Here is a 22,195-nt window from a genome sequence, read left to right as displayed (position 1 = left end):
CTGGTTTGCTTCTTTTAAAGGGGGCTAAGTGTGATTCCATTTGTCAAGGCCCAGATAAATACAAAAGGTCATGGTTGAAAATTCAGAGACTCGGGGTTGATTTTTTTGTAGTGCTAATGGGGCCACCTTATTTCATGAAAGTTATCACTGCGTCTTCCATTTAACCCAAGGGTACTAAATGAGGGCTGTGGAGTCCATGAGCTGGAGGTCATTGACTTCCTTGCTTGAAGATGAATGAACAACATTGGATTTGTGTACATTTGTATTTCTTTATGAAGAGAATGCCACAACTTTCATCTGTTTCTCAAAAGGGTCTATTACCCCCAGGATGAAAATTACTGTTAAATTTCTCTGCTATTTAAATAGTATAGTGTTTACTTGGTTGTGACTCCTGTAACCTACTACATAAAGAACCAAAAAATGAGTACATCTTTACATTTTTTCCATTATAGCAGATACAACATGTGTAGGTTCTTGATACTCTTTGGACTGGGGCATGGCTTATGTCACTGGGAGTTTTTACTAGATGCTAGTTCCTACTCCAGTAATGCTTGGGTGTTTAAGGCAGCCCATAGTCTCCCCAGTGGTTGGCTGGGGAGATCAAACCCTGATTCACAGGCCTGAGTTGGGCAGGGCTGGGTATAATTTCTGAGCCCTCACTTGCTGGACACGCTGAAATCCATATCCTGAGCTTTCATAAAGTCGCAAATACGCCGCTCATACCACCACTTCAAGTTTGATTGACAGACTGCAGTCTCAATGAGGAGTTTTTACATCTTTTTTTTCTACTATAGCTCTGTATAACAAATATCATGGTGAGCTTTTATACCCTTTAAGCTTTCCTTCCTGCTTAGGCACTCCTGCAAATCTGTTGAACAAATGTGAATGTTGGCTGCACATGAAAATCTAAAACTTAGATTTTATACCTAAGAAAATATATAGGAAACCATAAAACTTAAATCTCCCTCACTATGCTTTAAATCTCTACAACAAGCAGTCTTCCTAATTACCCATGATTATGTTAACAAACAATACAGGTTTAAATGTACTCCTCCTCACAGAATCCCTTCCCAAGGTTCTTCATTTTTTTCCCCCCCATCCTGACTTCAGGAAAGAAACAGGAAGCTCATAAAATATATGTTTTCCATAACTTATAGCTGTAACATCTAAATCGCTGGGCTTTATCTCATTTTCATCTCTACTTAGGCTTGGAAATGTGCTGCCTATGAGAATCTCTCCCCTGAGTACTAACAAGGGGAGATTAGATTGCATTTCCTGCCTTCATTTACCTTCCAATAGTGCACAATAAAAAAGCAATAGGAAAAATGAAATGGCTTGTTTTTCCAGGGGGAAAGATATTTTCATCCACTAGGTACTTCTATTTCTTACAAACATTTTTTTAAAAGATAGCATCCTAGGGGCGCATGGGTGGCTCAGTCAGTTAAACATTCAACTCATGGTTTCAGCTCAGGTCATGACCTCAGGATTCCTGAGATCACACTGCGTAGGACTCTGTGCTGCTGGTCAGGAGCCTGCTTGGGATTCTCTCTCTCTCCCTATCTATTTGCCCTTCCCACTCCCCAAAATAAATAAACTTTAAAAAATATTGCATCTTAGGAGAGTAAGGTAGCCCCAACCAACATTCCTGCCTCGTTACAAACCAAGTCTATGAGCACAATATATGTAGTTCCATATGTAGCAGCAAAGAACAGCTATTTCCAGATGAAAGTCATGAACTTCCTGAACATGGTTCTTCTCTTAATATAGGAGCATCTGAACCCTTAAGACTGTTTCAGAACTTGCTACGAGTCCACAAACTTTCCACGGCCCACAAGATCCTGCATAACCTGGCCCCTGCCAACTGTTCCAGACTGATCCCTCATCCTTTCCTTCTTACCAAATTCCAGTTCCCCAGGCAAACTTTTTCTAAGTGCCTTTTGCTGTAGCGTCCTCTGCCTACAACTATATGCCACATCCTTTACACCCTTCTGCTCTGCCAAATCTGGCCAACTCCTGTTCATTCTTCGCATTTTATCCTAAATGTCACTTCTTCAGGAAAGCCTTCCTGGTCCCTCCCCTTCCTGCAAGTTTAGGTTGGGACCTCTTACAATTCTTTCCTCTAGTTCTCCGTACTCCTCTGAATCAGTTATTACAATCATAATTAATCATGATTTGTGTATTTTAAAAAGTATAATGCAAGTTTCTCCTACTAGATCATATGACAGCAGGAATTGATATATCTTCTTTGTCAAGGTAGATATTTAATAAATATGGGAAGAAGGGAGAGAGAAAGGAAGACAGTATATTACCGAAATTGTTGGCACTGTACTAGAAGGAGATCTTCCAGCTTCATGTGGGGCTAATTCATTGTACAGAACATTTAGCCAAATCTTTCCACTGTTCCAAGACATCTAGAAAAGATAGTGCTCATGAGCAGATGTAGCAGCTCTTCAGTGTGGAGGAGAGCCACATACCATGGCAGTTAGACTCATGAGTGTTGGAGCCAGCCACTTACTTGCACACAAAAATCCCTTTCTGAGCACCCTTTCTGAGCCTCCACCAATTCATCGATAAAATGAGGCCAAGAATTCTGGCCCCTTTCAGAGTTGTTGCAAAGGTTAAAAGAAGAAATGCCTGTTATTATCTAAAGATAATGAATGCCTAAAGAAAGATTTCTTTATCTAAAGAAAGAAATGCCTTTCTGTTATTATCACCAAGAAACATTAGAAGTTGTACACATTCAGAAGACATTACCTTATATCTTGTCTTTTCCTTGTAAAAGGAATATATGCCAAACAGTCATATTCACAGACAACTAGATGCCTAGAAAACAAGTTGTTTTCCTGTCCAGGCACCCTAACACCTAGATTAACTGTAGAATGTATAGCTTTTCTTTTCACAGAAATTATATATATTTTTAATATATAATTTTAATATATATTATATATAATATATGTATATATATAAAGTTTATTTATTATATATAACATATATATCTATATATATAAAGTTTATTATATATATATATATATATATATATACACACACATATATATATAAAGTTTATTTATTTATTTTTGGAGAGAGAGAGAGAGAGAGAGAGAGGCAGAGAGAGAAGTTGAGAGAGAATCCCAAGCAGCCTTCACACTGTTAGTGCAGAGCCTGACACAGGGCTCAAACTTACAAACGGTGAGATCATGACCTGAGCCAAACCGAAAGTTGGGTGCTCAACTGACTGAGCCACCCAGGAGCCCCACAGCCATTTAACAACATGATTGAAAGTCCAGATACATGTACAGAACACACAAGAAGAATGATCTGAAAAATATTCACTCATGAGCTCTCAGAACCGAGTGTGAAAATAAACAAACTAACCCATTCACACTCACTACATCTTTCTGGATACTTTCCCTCAACTAATAATGGCATATTCTTCCAGTTGCCTGTCCAAAACAAAGTTGAGACTCAGATCCGTTAGCAAGACTGGTGCTAAAGGAATGCCAGAATCAACCATGAATCAGTAGTTTGGGCACCAGTCATGTACCTGGCACTGATGTGGCCTCGCTAACCAGTGGAGCAGTGGGTTTCTGGAAACTATAGTCCCGGCACAAATCAGATGTCTGTTACCCAAGCTCTGCCACTTACTAACCATGGACATAACCTGGACTCCAGGTCCATTATTAGCTTAATAATTTACTAGACATAAAATGCCACCAACACTACCTCTCTGTCAAAACTGATGTGACGTTTGAAGTGAGATAATGCACATAATCTATAATGATTATTTCAGGTACTGTGTAAAGAATGCCTAACAAATAAATCTATTTCATTTCATATCCTTTCCCTAATACCATGCTTTTCACAGAACAAGAAAGCCAGGCAAGGCTGTAGAATATAGAAAATACATAATTATGAGGGTATTATAACTTATAAAATGTTCCCAATAACAATAACAGAAATAGTGGTGATGATCTGGTGGGGTACCTGATGAGGAAGAATCTTTTTAAAAGTAGGACTGACATTTCAAAGGTGCTAGCAATATCTTTATCTAGCAGTCAAAGAGAGCTTAAAGGGCTTACTGGCAGTAAGAAATAAGTGGGAGAGCTAGGATTATGCCTGACACCAAAATCTTCTGTTACATTAAGTCTGTCTTTATTAAATTTGCTTGATATGATAACCTTCAGATAAGAAAGATGGGAAAGAAATGGCAGAGGCAAAGAAGGACTGTAACGTTACTACTGAGATGGGAAAGAAGACAAGCCATTACAACTTCATCCCAAACTTCCACCGGAGTTCCATTTTCCTAGGCCGGGCTCCCCAGGCACAACCTACTTCAGACAGCCTTCCTGGGTAGGATCCAAATTATACTGACGTGTGACTTTGGACCAGTCCCTCAATTTCCTATAACTCAGTTTCCTCATCTGGAAAATGCAAAAGATAATAAACCTACTTCAGAAAGTATTATAGTAAATAAATGAGCTAATGCATATAAAGCACCTAGAATAGTGCCAATACATAATAAGTATTCTGTAGGTTTAGTGATTATCAGTAGGCATAAAGTGTCATTTTAAAATGGCACCGGGGTGAGAGGCGCCCATGCTGGTTGGCCATAGGTCAGAGGTGAGTCAATGCAATTACAAAGAGAGCTCAGCCCAGGTGGGTTGGGGAGGACCACCATCACCATTTCCTACCTCACAAAATCTAACTTCAGAAGATGGAAAATGTATTGCAATTTTCCATAAATTAATTCTAACACAGGGTGGTAAAGCCAAGCCCTACCACAGTAGATACCACTGGAAAGAAGTTCAAAGACACTTAAGCAAAATTTGTTCGCACAACAAATTTCTAGCACCAAATACAAAGAAAACTTGTGTAGCTGCCTAAAATTCATATTAGATTTATAAGCCTAGAAAGAACAAAGTATTTTAAAATATGAAACGGGCACAGATAAAGACACTACTCAGGATGCAATCCAGATATAATTAAGAGGATGAATAAAGTAATAAAATGGTATAAGAACATGTTTTCAAAAACAGCCAGTGAGGTTCATTAGCAACAATTAACAGAAAACAGAACATTCTTTAAGCAGCCAACAACAACAGAAAAGACTCTGCCATACCAAATCCATTTGTGCCTACCTCAGTTATCCTCAGATTCATCTTCTGAATTGATTTCACAAAATGAGTTTCCTCATGAGTATCAGGAGTATCCTCAGATGAGAATACATCTTTATGATCCTAAAGGTATCACTTTTTCTCTAATTAAAATGTGAACTGTATCATAAAGAAGCTCACCAAAACATCTCCCCATTTATAACTGTAAGGATCCTTTTGTGAGGGTTAAGCCAGGTCAGGCTTGAAAATACTAATGCTATTCTTCTCGAAACTAGAACAAGCAATCCTAAAATTCATATGGAACCACAAAAGGCCCCGAATAGCCAAAGTAATTTTGAAGAAGAAGACCAAAGCAGGAGGCATCACAATCCCAGACTTTAGCCTCTACTACAAAGCTGTCATCATCAAGACAGCATGGTATTGGCATAAAAACAGACACATAGACCAATGGAATAGAATAGAAACCCCAGAACTAGACCCACAAACGTATGGCCAACTCATCTTTGACAAAGCAGGAAAGAACATCCAATGGAAAAAAGACAGTCTCTTTAACAAATGGTGCTGGGAGAACTGGACAGCAACATGCACAAGGTTGAAACTAGACCACTTTCTCACACCATTCACAAAAATAAACTCAAAATGGATAAAGGACCTGAATGTGAGACAGGAAACCATCAAAACCTTAGAGGAGAAAGCAGGAAAAGACCTCTCTGACCTCAGCCGTAGCAATCTCTTACTCAGCACATCCCCAAAGGCAAGGGAATTAAAAGCAAAAGTGAATTACTGGGACCTTATGAAGATAAAAAGCTTCTGCACAGCAAAGGAAACAACCAACAAAACTAAAAGGCAACCAACGGAATGGGAAAAGATATTTGCAAATGACACATCGGACAAAGGGCTAGTATCCAACATCTATAAAGAGCTCATCAAACTCCACACCCGAAAAACAAATAACCCAGTGAAGAAATGGGCAGAAAACATGAATAGACACTTCTCTAAAGAAGACATCCGGATGGCCAACAGGCACATGAAAAGATGTTCAACGTCGCTCCTTATCAGGGAAATACAAATCAAAACCACACTCAGATACCACCTCACGCCAGTCAGAGTGGCCAAAATGAACAAATCAGGAGACTATAGATGCTGGAGAGGATGTGGAGAAACAGGAACCCTCTTGCACTGTTGGTGGGAATGCAAATTGGTGCAGCCGCTCTGGAAAGCAGTGTGGAGGTTCCTCAGAAAATTAAAAATAGACCTACCCTATGACCCAGCAATAGCACTGCTAGGAATTTATCCAAGGGATACAGGAGTACTGATGCATAGGGGCACCTGTACCCCAATGTTTATAGCAGCACTCTCAACAATAGCCAAATTATAGAAAGAGCCTAAATGTCCATCAACTGATGAATGGATAAAGAAATTGTGGTTTATATACACAATGGAATACTACGTGGCAATGAGAAAAAATGAAATATGGCCTTTTGTAGCAACATGGATGGAACTGGAGAGTGTGATGCTAAGTGAAATAAGCCATACAGAGAAAGACAGATACCATATGGTTTCACTCTTATGTGGATCCTGAGAAACGTAACAGAAACCCATGGGGGAGGGGAAGGAAAAAAAAAAAAAAAAGAGGTTAGAATGGGAGAGAGCCAAAGCATAAGAGACTGTTAAAAACTGAGAACAAACTGAGGGTTGATGGGGGGTGGGAGGGAGGGCAGGGTGGGAGGGAGGGCAGGGTGGGTGATGGGTATTGAGGAGGGCACCTTTTGGGATGAGCACTGGGTGTTGTATGGAAACCAATTTGACAGTAAATTTCATATATTAAAAAATAAAAAAAAATAAAAAAAAAAAAAAAAAAAGAAAATACTAATGCTAGATATTGGTCATTGTGACTTCTAGGTTTCAAAGGATGAAGGGAATAATTCAATGATATCTTTTCTACGGTTGCCATAAATAAGATGGCTACTTATGAAAGAATAATTGTTCTGCTGAAGGCATTCCTTATACATTCATTCAAATTCAAAATGAAATTACTGGGGTACCTGGGTGGCTCAGTCAGTTAAGTGCCTGACTTCAGCTCAGGTCATGATCTCACAGTTCATGGGTTCAAGCCCTGGGCTGACAGCTCAGAGCCTGGAGCCTTCTTGGGATTCTGTGTCTCCTTCTCTCTCTGCCCATCTCCCACTCGTGCCCTCTCCCTCTCTCTCACTGTCTCTCGAAAATAAATAAATAAATAAGTAAATAAATAAATAAATAAATAAATAAATAAATAAATGTTAAAATTTTTTTTGATTAAAAAAAATAAGTTACTCATTCTGTTTGTAGAACACACCCCATAATAAACCACGAAAGCTGTCTTCTGATTGGTTTTTCTTCTCTTCCTTTGGCTGAGCAAGTTCTTGTACAACTACTTCGCCTACATAGACTTAAACCAGTTGCAAAGACAAAGTTATCATTGAAATTGATATTGAAAATTGAAATTTAGTACTATCACATTAAATTTAGAAGTAGAAGAATATTGGAGTTGTGGTCACCTTTGACTCCAGGGGAAAATAGCACATGTGTGAAAGAATAGGTGTCTGTATAAAACATACCTGGTAAAGGCATAATTGTGCGTGCATGTGTGTGTGTGTGTGTGTGTGTGTGTGTGTGTATGTGTGTACAGCCTACGTCAAAGCAATACAAAATGTCGAAACATAATAGGAGCTAAGTATTGAACCTCACTATGAACAAAATTATAAAAGCTTCTAATTAAAAAAAAAAAGTGCCTGAGTTTCCTTTTTTTTTTTTTAATTTTCCCTTCCCATGTTCCCAGAAAGAGAGAAGTGAAATCACTGAAAGGCAGGTGGCAGCAGGGCAGAGAATGAAGAGCCAAGACCCATATAATATACCACCTGGAAAGTCCTGGGAGAGGTAAACAGACTACCCATGGTTGGTAATCCAAGATACAAAAATCTCCTGGTAAGTTCCATATAGTTCTTCCTCCTGTTCTGGATACCCAGGGAGAAAAAACGGTGAAGGCAGAGAAAGTAAAAGTGTCAGGCAGAAAGGAATAGATAGATCATGTTACAAAGCTCCTTCTTCCTTGAAAAGAAGCTGAGGGCCTGGGGCCTGGGAAACTGCAAAATGCAGGCTTCCCTCCATCTCTGCTAGGCTCCCTGTCTCACTGGGCTGATCCCCACAGAGAAGGCCAGAGAGTCAAAAAGTACCAGCCTGAGTCTAGAGTAAAGCAGTGCTGCCTAGGGGGCCAAAGGGAGCAGAAGGGGGTTGAGGGGTGATGACCTAAATGGTTGGGTAAGTGGTTTTTTACCTGAAACTACTGAGTCAAATTAGCATGTATGCAAGGCCAGGTCACAACCTCAGCTGCACCCCATCCCTGTCCCTCACCTGCAGGTTCTTTTTAAAAGCAGAAGGAAACAAAGAAAGGAGAAGGGGAAGGCGCGGCCCATGCCTGCTCTCAGCCAGGAGACATGGTGGGGGTGGGGGGGCAGGAGAGGGGTGCATGCTGATTCAGGATGTTCCCACTTCTAGGGAGCATGAGGCTTGGCAACAGCTCTGTAGTGACAGTGAGCTTCTCTCCAAAATCTGTTCCCATCTCAAAAGATATTTTGGAAAACACTCAGACTTCTAATTTGGTGTGGTGAAAATACTATTCAAAAGCAACTATAGAAACGCTGAATTTTTTGTTATCAAAAGCTATTTTACACTTCAATAAAAGAACATGAGTCAAACATGGCTTAAGGGTCTAAATAGAATATGGTTTCTATTTTGAGAAAATACCTATCTGCAATTTTCAGAAATTGATCATTTGCCATGCATGGGTCAATCTTTCATCTGAGAAAGAAAGCATATTTTAATACATTTGAAGCACAATGCCTCAAGAATGAAAATTTCCAAGCGAGCCCACGTATTCTAAAACTTTTCATTATAACTATATCTCCAAGTATTTAACCTTTACCTGATTTTGCTTAACAAACACGTTTTGACCTTTCTTTTGCTCCATTAACACTACTTTCAATGTCTGATGCTGCAGAGAAAAGGAGAACTATTTTATTTAGGAAGAATCCAAAATAACTATAAAGAATATGAGCTACTACAGTAAATACGTGACAATCTGGCACTCAGGAGCCTGGAAACTTCAACCATTCTGCATAAATGCAAATTCAAAACTCAAACCTCCTTCTCTCTTCCCAAGAAAGAGACTTTTCAATAGAAACCTTTTTTTTAATGTTTATTCATTTATGTTGGCTGGGGGTTGGGGAGGAATAGCAGCAGAGAGAGAGAATCCTAAGCAGGCTCCACAGTCTCAGCACAGAGCCTGATGCAGGACTCAGTCCCAGGGAACCATGTGTTCATGCCTGAGCTGAATTCAAGTGGGACACTTAACCAACTGAGCCACCCAGGCACCCCATTAAAAGCATTTTTTAACAGAACCAGGAAAAACCAAAGACATAAGTAAAGGGGAAAACATCCTGTGATTGATTCCCTTCCACTCTCCCTTTCCTTGAAGTTTCAGCCAAATAGCCGGTGTTTCAAGTATTTCTGTCTTTTCATCCCTAAGGTCAGGTCACTGCCCAGCTTCAGGCTCCCACTGGGACTGTTGTGGCCTCTGCCTCTAACTACTCACTTCTGATTCTCACTTGACCCTACCCCCTGCTCATACACCTCCAGGGTCCCCCGGACTGCTGCTTCCCAGAGGCACTCCTCAGTCCCAACAGTCTGGCCACACCTTCCTTTTCACTTTTACTTCCCAGCACCCTCCTTGTGGAAACTTAGGCCTTGGTCGCACTACTGACTCTGTGTTTTGAACACACAGCACACTCCCTCGCCTCTGTGCCTGCGGCAGCATTCTTTCCCCTATCTCCTTGTGTCCAAATCCTAACCACACTCCAAAACAAGGCAGAAGAGGTCAGGCGGGGAACACTCTTGAACTGCGGACACCAAACCTCCTGCTGACCTGCACCCATGCCCACAGTGTCTCCTTCCATTTGCACTGGAAGAAGAACGCTTCTCCTGGCTGAGGCTACCACTTCCCCTCAGCTCTGGGGCCCACGCTGACCCGTGCCCTGAGGCACCTCACCCCTTCATTTATCCCTCTGTTCTTAATCTTCGGCCTCTCCCTCTCGGCAGGCTCCTTCCTACTCATCAGCCGCTCAGGTGATACTGATTAAAAAACCAAAAATCTTCAGGAGACCCCATCCCAACACTGTTCTTGTTCTCCTGCTACCGCTTTTATCCCCTACGGAGTCAAACTGCTTGGCTTCTTGCCCCATCCCCAGCTCCTTTCCACACACCCCTCAGCCGACTGAGTTCTGCTTCAATTCCACCATGCCTGATTCCATTATTTTGTAAAATGTATTGACTCATACTATGTCCCAGGTAACCTATGCCTGGCACTGGGAGAAGAGAGGAGAAATCTGACATGAGCTGTCTGAGCCGGCAGTTCAAACTGATAGCTAAATTCAACCCAGAAATATATTTTATTTGGCCTGTAGTTAAAAAAATTTTTTTTCAAAAAATTTTCCAAAAATTCAAGAATCTGGAGATTTCACATGAAAATCCAGATTAAAAAAAATTATGTTTATCTTTAAGATAGAGAGAGAGAGAGACAGAGCACAAGCTGGGGAGGGGCAGAAAGAGCGGAGACACAGAATCTGAAGCAGGCTCCAGGCTCTTAGCTGTCAGCACAGAGCCCAACATGGGGCTGGAACTCAGGAACCGGGAAATCATGACCTGAACCGAAGTCTGGCGCTTAGCCGACCGAGCCACCCAGGTGCTCCCAGACATTGGGCTTGTATTAAAGAATCCAGGGGTGCCTGGGTGGCTCATCTGGTTAAGCATCCGACTCAGGATATGACCTTACCCTTGGTGCAATCAAGCCCCAAGTCTGGTTCTGTGCTGACAATCTGGGGCCTGCTTGGGATTCTCTGTCTCCCTGTCTCTCCGCCCCTCCCCTGCGCTCTCTCTCTCTCTCTCTCTCTCTCCTCTCTCTCTCTCTCAAAAATAAACATTTTAAAAAATCCAGAAACTGTGGCGACACTGCTTCTATCACTGTATGATAATAATCAGTTGACACTGAAAAGCAGTTGCCCTTCAATGGGGTAAAGGGCTCCCTGGTTCACCATGGACCCCATCAAACCCTCTATGCTCATTTTCTTTCCTCTGATGGCCCCTGTAGGCAGTGAAGTTTGAATCCCTGCTCTAGATCAGTGCTGTCTAACAGAAATGAAAATGTGAGCAACATACATAATTTTAAATATTCTGATAGTCATACTTTTAAAAAATAGGAAGTGGTATAGTTAACTTTAATAATATATTCTATTTTAATTCAACATATCCAAAATATTATTTTGGTGTACCAGCACCGTAAAAAATGAGTAATGAGATATTGTACCTCTTTTCTCTGTGCTAAGGCTTCACAATCCAGGGTGCATCTTACACTTATAGCACACCTCAGTTCAAACTAGCCACATTTCTAGCATTCAAGAGCCACATGTGACTAGTGGCTGCTTCTGAGACAGCACAGCTCCAGATGCTTAATAATCCATCAGAAAAAAAATCACCTTGCAAGCAGAGAGAGGGGGAGAGAATTTTAAGGGAAAAAAAGAAACCAGGCAGGAATGAGGAAAAGGGTGATGATGTTAGAGAGTAAGCATTGTGAGGACTTCAAACATAGGAGAGAAGGAAGTAGGATCATAGAGACAATGAAGAGTGCTCCCCAAAAAGTTCAGCTATAGTCTAGTGCTCCAAGGGAAGAGATGCCATTTATCGTCAAATGTAATTAACTGGCAATGCAGATTTTCTGGAGGAAGGCTTTAGTGTTTTATTAACAGGTTCAGCATTAGACGTGTGGTCACTATGAAAAGCAACTGACCAAATGTCTGAACCCGAGTTTACCCACTTGGCATTCAAGAACCAACAGAATGGGCCAGGCCACTAAGGACAGGATTCTTGGTCAAGACTGGGATTTTAATCTAGTTCAAGGGGATGAGTTTGAAGAGAAGTGGCAGTGAAGCAGGCAGGAAAGTATCTTGAGCTAAAATCCAAGCAAAGTTCAAGACTTAGAGATCATAAGTGAATGAGACTATGTCAGCAGGTATTGGAAATCCAGACGGGGGAAGCAACATGAGAGGCCAGACAAGGAGACCTGGATTCAAAAGGGGATACCCCAAGTCAGAGACTAGCACCAAGAAATGCATCCCTGAGCCAGAGACCTCAGAAGTAAGACTCACTCCTCCATCCTCCATGCAAATACAACATGGCAGCCATTTAGTAGGTATCGTGTCCTCCTTTCACACCCACAGACATGAATAAGAATTATTAAAGTAGGGGTTGAGAAAAGCCAGGGGAAGAGGGAAAGTCAAATACATCTGTCAGGCTTAAAAGGACTTGGAAACAAGAAGGCAGGAACATCATTACATAACTATAAGTGATTTTGGAACTTTTCCAGAGAATTTCTTCTGAATAGCTCTGTGCCATCCATTCATCCCTTCATTCACTCAGCAAGCACTTGAAGTCTTCCCTCTACAATGCTGATTAGATAGGTCAATTGTACCAAGGCTTGCCAAATTCTACTCTAGCATGCTGGTAAACGCAGCTCAGGCTTAAGCAAAATAGGGTCAGTTGCTAATACTGACAGGGCCACACTGAATAAAACCTGTGGGATTAAGAGAATGTATTGGCCCCAACACATCCAGAGATCCATTTGTCTATCATGTGTTGTAATTTTTCCAGATTCACTAGGACCCACAAGGATGGGAAATAAGGCTGGTATAAACTATCTCAAGAGACTTCACAGGAAAATTGTTCTCTCAAGAAGGCAAGACTTTCAAAGGCAAGTATGCAGGACTTTCAAACCTCATTACATTGAAAATATAGTTTTTTTTTGCATCACTTGCATTCAGATTAATGTTAAATTCAAGTATTTGGAGACATGAGGAAAATCATGGCCTGATATTCTGCCGAAAAATAAAATTTTAATATAAGAAACTGGTATACATTGGAGGAGGAAACTATTTGCATAAAATCTTCAATTATTGAGGGATAGGAATCACTTTGCACATCTCATTTATAAAAAGCAGTGTAAGAAGAAAAGTTTGATGATGACAAAGAAAGCAAAATGGCACATAAAGTTAATCACACAGGGGAAGAAAATTGCATGTTGTCAATGTTTCCAACAAATCAAAATTCACAAATAAAAATAGTAGCGAATATTTGGCAACTGAAAAAATGACATGAGGAAGTGTGCCTCACACCTGTCAATAATTAACTTTATAGAAAGATAAACTTGTCCTAAATAGATATGCTGTATATAGTAATTTTATGGAAGCAAACAAGTGCATCTAAAGCAAGCTCTAGAACAGTATTTACTACTTCATCCACATTAAACAAACAAAAAAGCCAGTATTGAAACAATAGCCCTCAATTACTAAGAGATTTTATTTAGGACTCTTGGCTTAGTCAGGCAAGGAAATATATAATTTTTAGTTAAGATTTCCAGCAAAAAAAAAAAAAAAGTCAAAACAAAAGAGCTTCACATTTCAAAAAATTAATTTCTGATTATCTAAAACATGTCTATGACACTGCAAATAGCTATGAATTAACAAAAAAAAAACCTCATGACCCTAACTTCTGAATATGCAGATTTCATCAATGCTTGCAATGTTATCTAGACAAAACTATTTACTCTTCACCAATCTAGAGCTAACAAACGTTTTGATAATCATCCTGAGCCAAGAAACCATGCTACATGTTTCTTCGAGTTACAGAAGATATATTATTAATCTTTAATTTTGTGAAATCATCCCTTATTTCCAAAGTCAGGGCAAGAGAAAAAAGGAGGAGTGCTTGTCCTGTTACCTTTATGAATCTATTAATCCTATTTTATACCTCTAAGTATTTACTTTGCTTTTCCAGGGTAATACACACATACTTGCCAAAAGTAATACGATTTTTTCATTACTCTGTGAAATTGTGAGGTCCCCAGTACTGCCTGGGTTCATTTGAGGCTATGTTCCCCACCAGTGCAAGTAAATGAATTTACACCTTAAATGAGAAGGACCAGCAAAGTTCCCTGTGAATTTATCTTCAACAACCCACTTATTTGTATTGGTGCCAGTGGCAAGACTTTAATATCTGCTCAATAATAACAACTTACACAGCCATTGCTAGTGTTTTCTGAGTTCATAAAATATCTACCTGATAACACTACCACTTGTACAAGATTCATAGCTGTACTCAAGTTTTCCAGATACACAATATAGAATGTAAAGGTCATGGGAAAATAATTCCACTCCAGAGTAAACCTGTCACTCTGTTCATTCCATTCCTCTGGAATAATGTGATGATCACAGCATATTTCCAGGATGCTATCACACATCAAACTTCATGCCTTGCTCCAAAATGTCCTAAGATCTCATCTTGCCTCTCTCATTTTGAAAAAGCCATTAACATTGCTTTTGGGGCTTGTTCTTGAGAATATTAGGGTTTTTTTGGTGATTTTAAGTCATTTACGTTAGGAATTGCATTTTTTTTTTTAGACTTGTGTCTTCCCCAAGATTAACTTATATTCTTTGAAGTAATATTAAAGACACCTGGAAAATAGATAATAAAAATTAACCCAAACCACATTTTAAATCATTTTTGAAAATACAAGCTTTCTCTAAAAGGTCGGATAATAAACAAAGCAAGATGCACTTCATGTACAGATGTCATCTTAGAAAATATTTTTCTACTTTTTGTTGGGGCTTACAGATGTATTTTAGGAATTTTATCCCAATGAATGAATATTCCTTTTACTATGTTTTGAAACATTCCTATCATACCCTGAGTACTTTAGCCACTTTTTTTACAAAATTTTTTTTTTACTTCTCAATGAAAACAATTTTAACAAAATGAATTTAAAAGAAAAACAATAAGAGTTTAACATTCATAAACTTCATGCTTTTGTTAAAGCACTAAAAAAATGTGACATACTCATTCTTCACTCTTTATCTTAAAATACTGGCTTCCTGATTCTAGCAAAATGTAATTTTAGTAACTCATCAAGACAGAATACATAAAATTGGCATATTTTTGATATGCACACAAATTGAGAAAGCATCTTTCCCAACTGTGTTGCAGAAAATGAAATGCATCTGGTATGACAATATGGCCCAGCACGTGAACTAGAGTCAGTGGGAAGAAATGTTTTTTTTTTTCTTTTTCTCAGAGCAGAACATTTTAAATAATGCCCATGCCCCAACAACAAGGCATTATTAAGCCTGTTAAAGTGTTTTTCAAATGTATATTTCGCTAAAGAGCACACAGCAGAAAGAGGTCAGGCTGGGCCATGGCGAGGGGGGGTTGGGGCGGGTAGCACAGTATGCTCAGTTTTAAACATTGTACATCAGGGACTTCCAAACCTCTCTCCCCCAGCAGTCCAAACTGATTTTTTTCTTTTTCTTTTTTCTTTCCTTCTTTCTTTCTCCTCCCCTCCAGGCTTTTGCTTTTTTTTTTCACATCCCCCCTAGAGTCAGAGCTTATGCACATATGTTGCTGTGGCCTCATGCTGAGCTGGAGGGAGAAGCAGAGAGGTAGGAAGTGTGTTGGGGAACATGGCTGAGGCCAGGATCAAGCAGAGAACAAGAGAAAAATCGAGATACTTGCATGATTTTTGCAATGAATTTTCTTTCTTCTTTAAAAGAAAGTTCTTTTTATTTAGTCAATCTGAAGATGTATGTAATGCTTTTATTGTCTTTTCCTTCCTGTGTGCCTCTCTGGGCCTGTGAATAGAACAGGAATCTGCATATGGTACATATCCCTCCCCCAACCCAAGTATCTTCTGAGGCCAGGGGATGGGGGGGGCAAGGCAATCCCTCTGAGAGATGCAGGAAGCTCAGAAGGGCACCGCACAGCATAGCCTACTCCTGGACACTTTCAAGAGTCCTCTTCTAGTTTCAGCTTCCAATTCGATTTCTTCCTCTTCCTCATCACAGGGTGAGCCAGCCAGGCTTGAAGAATTATTGGGCAGAGGGGCCATGAGAGGACCGAGGGATCCTGCATCTGCACTGGTGAGCTAGTGCTGAAAGCCACATTTGTGACTCCGAGCGGAAAACTGTCCACTTCTCAAGGAACAGACTCCATGAGCAGCACATGCAGGGAACCAACAATGGTGCCTCTCCCTGGGACTGTGTGTGACATCAAACAGGACCCTAGGGGCTACTGTTCTGTCTACAACCCATCTTTCACACATTCTGTGAAAGGTATTTTAGCTTTGTTATTCATTTTACATCTTCACTGAAATGCTGATTCCTTGTAACAAAAAAGCTTTAGAATCATAGATGGTATGATTAATAATGTCACTTGTAAATGTGATATAATAGTTTTACAATAATGTATCACAGAAAAAAATTGACATAGCGAATACATCATAGAACAGATTCTAGGGAGGGGAAAGAAAATCCAGAATGTATGTAAACTTGCAAGCATTAATCTGAGGACTGAAGTCATCCCAGAAACACGACAAGCTCTAAAAGTTGTCAAAGGTAGCTGCAGTAATGTAAAAAATTCTGGAGAATTTCAGTACAACACCTCTGTCATTTATTGACCATGTGACTCTGGAAAGGTTATTAAATTTATCTGAGCACTGGTTTCCTATTCCATAAAATGGCAACAAGAACTTCGGTCATGCAGGACTGCTGGGAGCATTAAATCATGGAAGGCTATAAGTGCCCAGCATATGGTAAAGTTACAATAATGTTGTACATACAATATGTATGTAAAGGTACATACATATGGTAAAGGTACGTACAATAATGTTAGTTTAGTACATTCTCCAAAATAGGCTTAGGACTTTTGTATACAAAATTCATGTTTACATAGCAGTTTTCTAAAAGATTGATAGCTTCAGAAAATTTTTTGGTAAAAACTAACAAAGATTAATTCAGAATTCTCTGCTTTTGCTTTGAAAATCTTGGTTCAGTGAACTGCAAAGTAATTTAGTAAGTTAACATTTGCAGTAATATATCTACCTTCAAAATAACTCAATTGTTTGTTGTTTGATTATTCTAGATCATAGAAGTCAATAAAAACAAATGTAAACAGTACCCCAACTCTAAAATTCTTATATGTTCGGATATGTACACATTCAAAAGTAAATTCTTTCAATATGTATATTATTCATCTACACTGAATTTAACACATTCTTTTAAAACCACATTTTGTTTTATTTTAGGAACCAAAACCAGGAGTTCTATTCAATTCTCTTTCAGGATGAAAGGAAAAGTAGAGTTAGTGAGACTGTCAATGTTACCTTCTGAGAATGACTACAACCTTTTTCTAGAACACGAGATGTTTTCTACAACATCAATAACATCAGGTTACCCACCTATATATTCTGGTTTTCTGAAATTACACTAATTAGCTAATAAACCATAAAAATTTTCAACTGATATCCCATGTAATCCCACATCTTACCGTTCAAAACATGTCGTTAGGTTTTTTGTAGTTCAAACTTGCAGCTAATTAAAGGTTAACCTTTAAAGATTAACTAACCTAACAATCAGGTTCGAAATAATGAGAATTAAATAAAGTATGATGTATTGAAAGAAAAGAGTCCTTTACGTCACTGATGGACTGTAACTTTCAAAATATTCGCTAACATTAACACAACTTCTAAGTATTTACCAAATGTGCGCATCTCCTCTACAAAACCAAGGCAATGAAAGCAGCTGCTGGGGAAATGCCTTATGGATCCTACGTTCATTTTTACTTGACTCTGGTCGGACCACACTTAACTCTTGCCTAACCAAAGAGGCAACATACTTAAAACGCAAATGCTTCAGGTGAATATTGAAAGTTAGAAAAGGCCACAGGAATCTATTTGAGTAACTCGGATGAGGCGCTCACTCTGTCCACTTGTTGGGCAGCGATCTCTTGGCAGCGGGTACTTTTAAGAAGCGAGTGCAAAAATACCCACAAACTTGCTTTAAGGGTTTCCCCAATAAAGGACCTCACGTTTGCCAATAATTCACCTTTCCTTATTGCTATTCCTTCCTGCAAGTCCTTATTGTTTCAAGTGCTGGCCCCTCCTTACCGTCATACAGGGTTGTAATTTTTTTTTAATTGCTGGATTTGTTTTTCTTTAGAGAAGGTGAGGCTTCGCTAGACAGCCCTTAGACCTCCAAAAAGTACCCACTTTACGTCTAACTTTATTCCTCTCCTATTTGGCTACTATTAATACTTCCACTTTCATAGCGATTCATAAAGCTACCCGGCTTCTGGCAGTGGGTGTTATTTCTTCCAAAAGTAATGTCAGGGTGCAAGTCAGAGCTGTATCTTTACAAAGCGGGAGCGGGAATGTTTCCTTTTCCCTGTGGATTTACTTGGTAGCACCCCCCCCCCGCCACGCCGCTGCAACACCAGGGGTAGCTACTGCCCCAAGCCGGAGGCGTGGCTAGGCGCACCTGTCTCGGGCCGCGCGCAACCTTCACTCACCTGGTTGCTGCCGAGCTCCTCGCCCTTCTCCGGGGTCCGCGGCTGCACTGGGCTCTCAGCTGGTTCTGCGGGAGGCGGCGGCGGTTCCAGCAGCTGCTCCAGGCAGGCGGTGCCGGGCAGGGAGGAACTCTTCTGATGGCACAAGTGCGCCTCGGGGCCCCGACGCCGTGCCCCCTCATCTCGGGCGCGGTCTCCCCTCGCGGGAGGCTGGGGCGAGGAGGACAGGGAGGATGAAGCGGAGGATGAAGAGGGAGCTGAGTCCGGGGACCGTCCGCCAGGAGGCGTCACTCCCGCTGCTCCCGCGGCGGTTGTCGCCGGTCCCCTTCCCGCTGGGAGCAAATGCTCACGGATCCGGCGGCGCAAGGTGGACCCCTGCTCGGTTCTGCCGGCGCCGCCGGGCTCGAGAGGCTCCGGCGAGGAGCAGCACAGGTTGGGCTGGGAGGAGGAGAAGACGCGGTCCAGCACTTGCTTCCGTTTCTTGAAGCCGCTCCACCTGCTGCCCGCGCCACCCACGCCGGCCAGTGCGTCCCGCCTGCCCCCCGGGGGTGGCGGGGAGGGCGATGGGGTGTCCGCAGTGCGGCGCTCTGGGACCCCTGCGCGCCCGCCCCCGCCGCCCTTGCTCTTGCCCACCCCCAGCTGCAGGTTCTTCCAGAGCCGGGCCTGGAAGGAGGAGGACGCCGCCGCAGGCTCGGGCGAGCCCGCCGCGGCTGCCCGGGGCTCCATCCTCCACCCCCTGCTCCTCCTTTCCACTCCTCCTCCTCCACCTCCTCCTTCTTCTCCTCCGCCCTCTCCGGCTGCACCTCCTCCCGGAGCCCCGCGGTGGCGGCGGCGGCGGCGGGCGCAGCAGCAGAAGCCGGGAGTGCCCGGCGGCTTCAGGACAGCTCGGGGAAAAGACGCGGCCGCCGCCAAGGTTCTTTGGCCGCCAGACTCCGGCGCCGCCTCTTCCTCCCGCACCTGCCGGTGTGGGCTGGCGCTGTCACCGAATCCCGGCCGCCGAGCCTGCAAAGTTTCTGGCTCAGAGCTGCGCAGCTCCAGTCCCTTGGACTCCCCCAGGCCGCGCCCTGGCTTCCTCTCCTCGCCGGCTTTGGGCTGGGGAAGCTACACGCACCCGAGCGTGCGCCTCCAGCTGCGCCAGGGACCGCACCCTGCGCCCTCAGGGCAGCACCTGTCAGCGGCGGGGGCGGCTGCTTCCCAACTGGGCGCGCGCGCGACTCGCACAGCAGGGCGGATCGGGCTGAAGACAACTGCGACCAGCAGCCGCACAGGAGCACCCCGGACCATCCTCCAGTTCCTGGGTGGGAGGGTGGGCAGGCGAGAGCCGGGTGGAGCTGAGTAGGGACTGGCGCCAGGTTGCTCCCCAGAATCTGGCCACAGCTCCCCCGCGCAGCTCTCTTTGGGCCGGCGGCTGGACGCGCCCGCCGACTAGTGTCTGGGTCCAATGAAGTGAGCTGGAGAAAAGATTATGCGCCCTGGGTGGGTCGTGTGGGGCACAGAACGCCCTTATCGAGAGTGAACCTGACCGAATTCTGGGCTTGAAGACTGCTGCTTCCGCCCCGTATTGTGACCTGCATCCAACAAGAGTTTGATTTCTTGTCTTGACTTCATTCCTTCCATCCCCCTTGCTCTCTATTTGCGTGTACACCGGTAGTTCCTTTTGTGGTTCGGGTCTAGAGGTTTCCGGAGTCTGACCATAAATTAGCCAGCCCTAAAGTTGCAGGGAGTTGTTGGTGGACGAAATGAGAGGATGCCCACTGCCTCTGACACTATTCCAAACCCAGAATATCTTGCTTTCGTTCAAGTGCATTTACTTCATTTGCTTCGTTGCAAGGCACATGGAAAAGGTTTTGTTTAGCTCATTCAGTCTGAATGAGTCAGTCTGAATCTACTGATCCAAGGGTCTTCTGATTCTGTTAAGTGAGCCTCTTGAAACGCAGGTGACACCTTGTCCCTTCCCTCCTCTATTGTCCTTTGCACCACTAAAGTGGAAAACATGGAAGAGTTCTCTGAGCTTTGGCACTGTGCTGATTCCAGTCTCCTCTAGCTAGCAATATGCCCTCAAGGTCTTACCAACCCCTCTAAGCTTTTTAGTCTTCTTCTTTATTTTTTTCCCCTTTATAACAAGTACTTAACACATTTACCGAGCACCTACTCTGTTCCAAGCAATGCAGTAGGTTCTGGGGATGAAGCCACGAACAAGGCAGACAAGGCCCCGACCTCATGGAGCCCATCTTCCAGTAGGAGAGTCAAACAGTGAACAGAATTTCTAATAGTGAAAAATCCCACGGAGAAAATAAAACAGGTTACCATAACAGGGTGGCTATGGAGGAAGGGTTACCAAATAAATTGTAGGACATCCAGTTAAAGTTAAATTGCAGAAAATTTTTGAGTATAGATATGTCCCAAATATTGTACAAGACTTGCTAAAATACCTTTAGTTGTTCATCTGAAATTCAGGTTCAACTGGGTATTTTGTATTTTTTATTCCTGAAGCTGACTACCCCCTACAAAGGGTTGTGGGGCTTATTTGTTTTTTTTTAAACTAAAAGTCTATTGAGAAACTAAAATTTGAATTGAGACTTACTGAGGACAAAGAGATAGCCACTGAAAGATCTGACTACAGCAGCTGCAAGGGCCCCAGGCAGGAAGCAGCTTGGCTAGGCAAGTTCAAGGAAGGTGGAGACCAGTGCATATAGAAAGGAGCAAGGTGAGCAGAGTTGGTGAGAGATGGAGTGGAAGAAATGGACAGGATCCTGGTGGGTGGGTCCCATAGCCACAGGAAGAGTCTGAGGTTCCTGTAAGTGAAATGGGGAGCCATTAGAGAGTTTTTAAACAAGAGCCCCATAGGGAGTTTTAGGAATTAAGTGAAAAAGGACTTAGCTCAGTGCCTGAGGCTTTTCCACACATGATAGTGACGCTTAAAGTGCCACAACCACAAAATATTACCTCAGTATAGAGCTACCATAATAGTCCAAAAAGAACTGCAGTATATAGAAGTCTTCTCTATAACACGGGGACATTATTTTGTTACTAATTTTTCTAGGACGTGGTGAACAAAAGCATTCAGAAAGTAAGAAGTACAAAATCATTGGAGAGAATTAAGAAGAAATGACCACCACTTCTTACCAAAACTCTTTATAAATATGCCAACTTGTCATATTTATATGATGACATGGTGTTGTGGACCTATGGAGATAACTCCACACAATTCAACCTTACATAGTCTTTTAATGAGGCACCTAATCGACTTTTATAGTTTAATATTTTCATTTTTCTCCTCTATCTAATTTTCCCTGAAAATACTAACTCTCAGATTTTGGGTTCTGGGCTCTATGATCCATCCCACATAACACTTATCTGTCAATGTGGATTCATTTATACAGCTTGAATATGTCTATATAATTCACATATGTAACTTTTCCTAATTATCTAGAGTGGATTATAAAATGAGAGGTTGTCCTACAAATTTTGCATTATATAAAGTTGCACTAGATATGTCCAATGAGTTTTTGTATTTAAGAGAAGATACAAAAACTACAACACAAGGGGAAAGTGAATGGTACAAATTGATCACTGAGGGAATACGGAGGAGTGAAGAATCACTT

The 22,195-nt window shown here is 41.9% G+C and overlaps 1 protein-coding gene across 26 annotated transcripts in view; it reads right to left on the bottom strand.

The window, feature by feature from the left end:
• The window catches only part of MCTP1 (multiple C2 and transmembrane domain containing 1), a 534,016-nt gene extending 513,935 nt beyond the window's left edge, over window positions 1–20,081 (bottom strand). For 4 of the 26 annotated variants that reach the window (XM_060637704.3, XM_060637718.3, XM_078447942.2 and 1 more), the window contains exon 1: window positions 18,594–19,899. In XM_060637704.3, the coding sequence (XP_060493687.1) occupies window positions 18,594–19,316 (723 nt within the window). In that variant the 5' untranslated portion in view covers window positions 19,317–19,899. Of the gene's footprint in view, window positions 1–18,593 lie in introns of all 26 variants that reach the window. The other 22 variants (XR_013556012.2, XM_078447995.2, XM_060637729.3 and 19 more) reach the window with 16 other exon arrangements.
• Between the last annotated feature and the right edge of the window lie 2,114 nt (window positions 20,082–22,195).

Source organism: Panthera onca, chromosome A1 (assembly GCF_046562875.1).
Source record: "Panthera onca isolate mPanOnc1 chromosome A1, mPanOnc1 haplotype 2, whole genome shotgun sequence".
In the NCBI taxonomy this organism is placed as follows: Eukaryota; Metazoa; Chordata; class Mammalia; order Carnivora; family Felidae; genus Panthera; species Panthera onca.
This window is presented reverse-complemented; position numbering and strand designations above follow the sequence as displayed.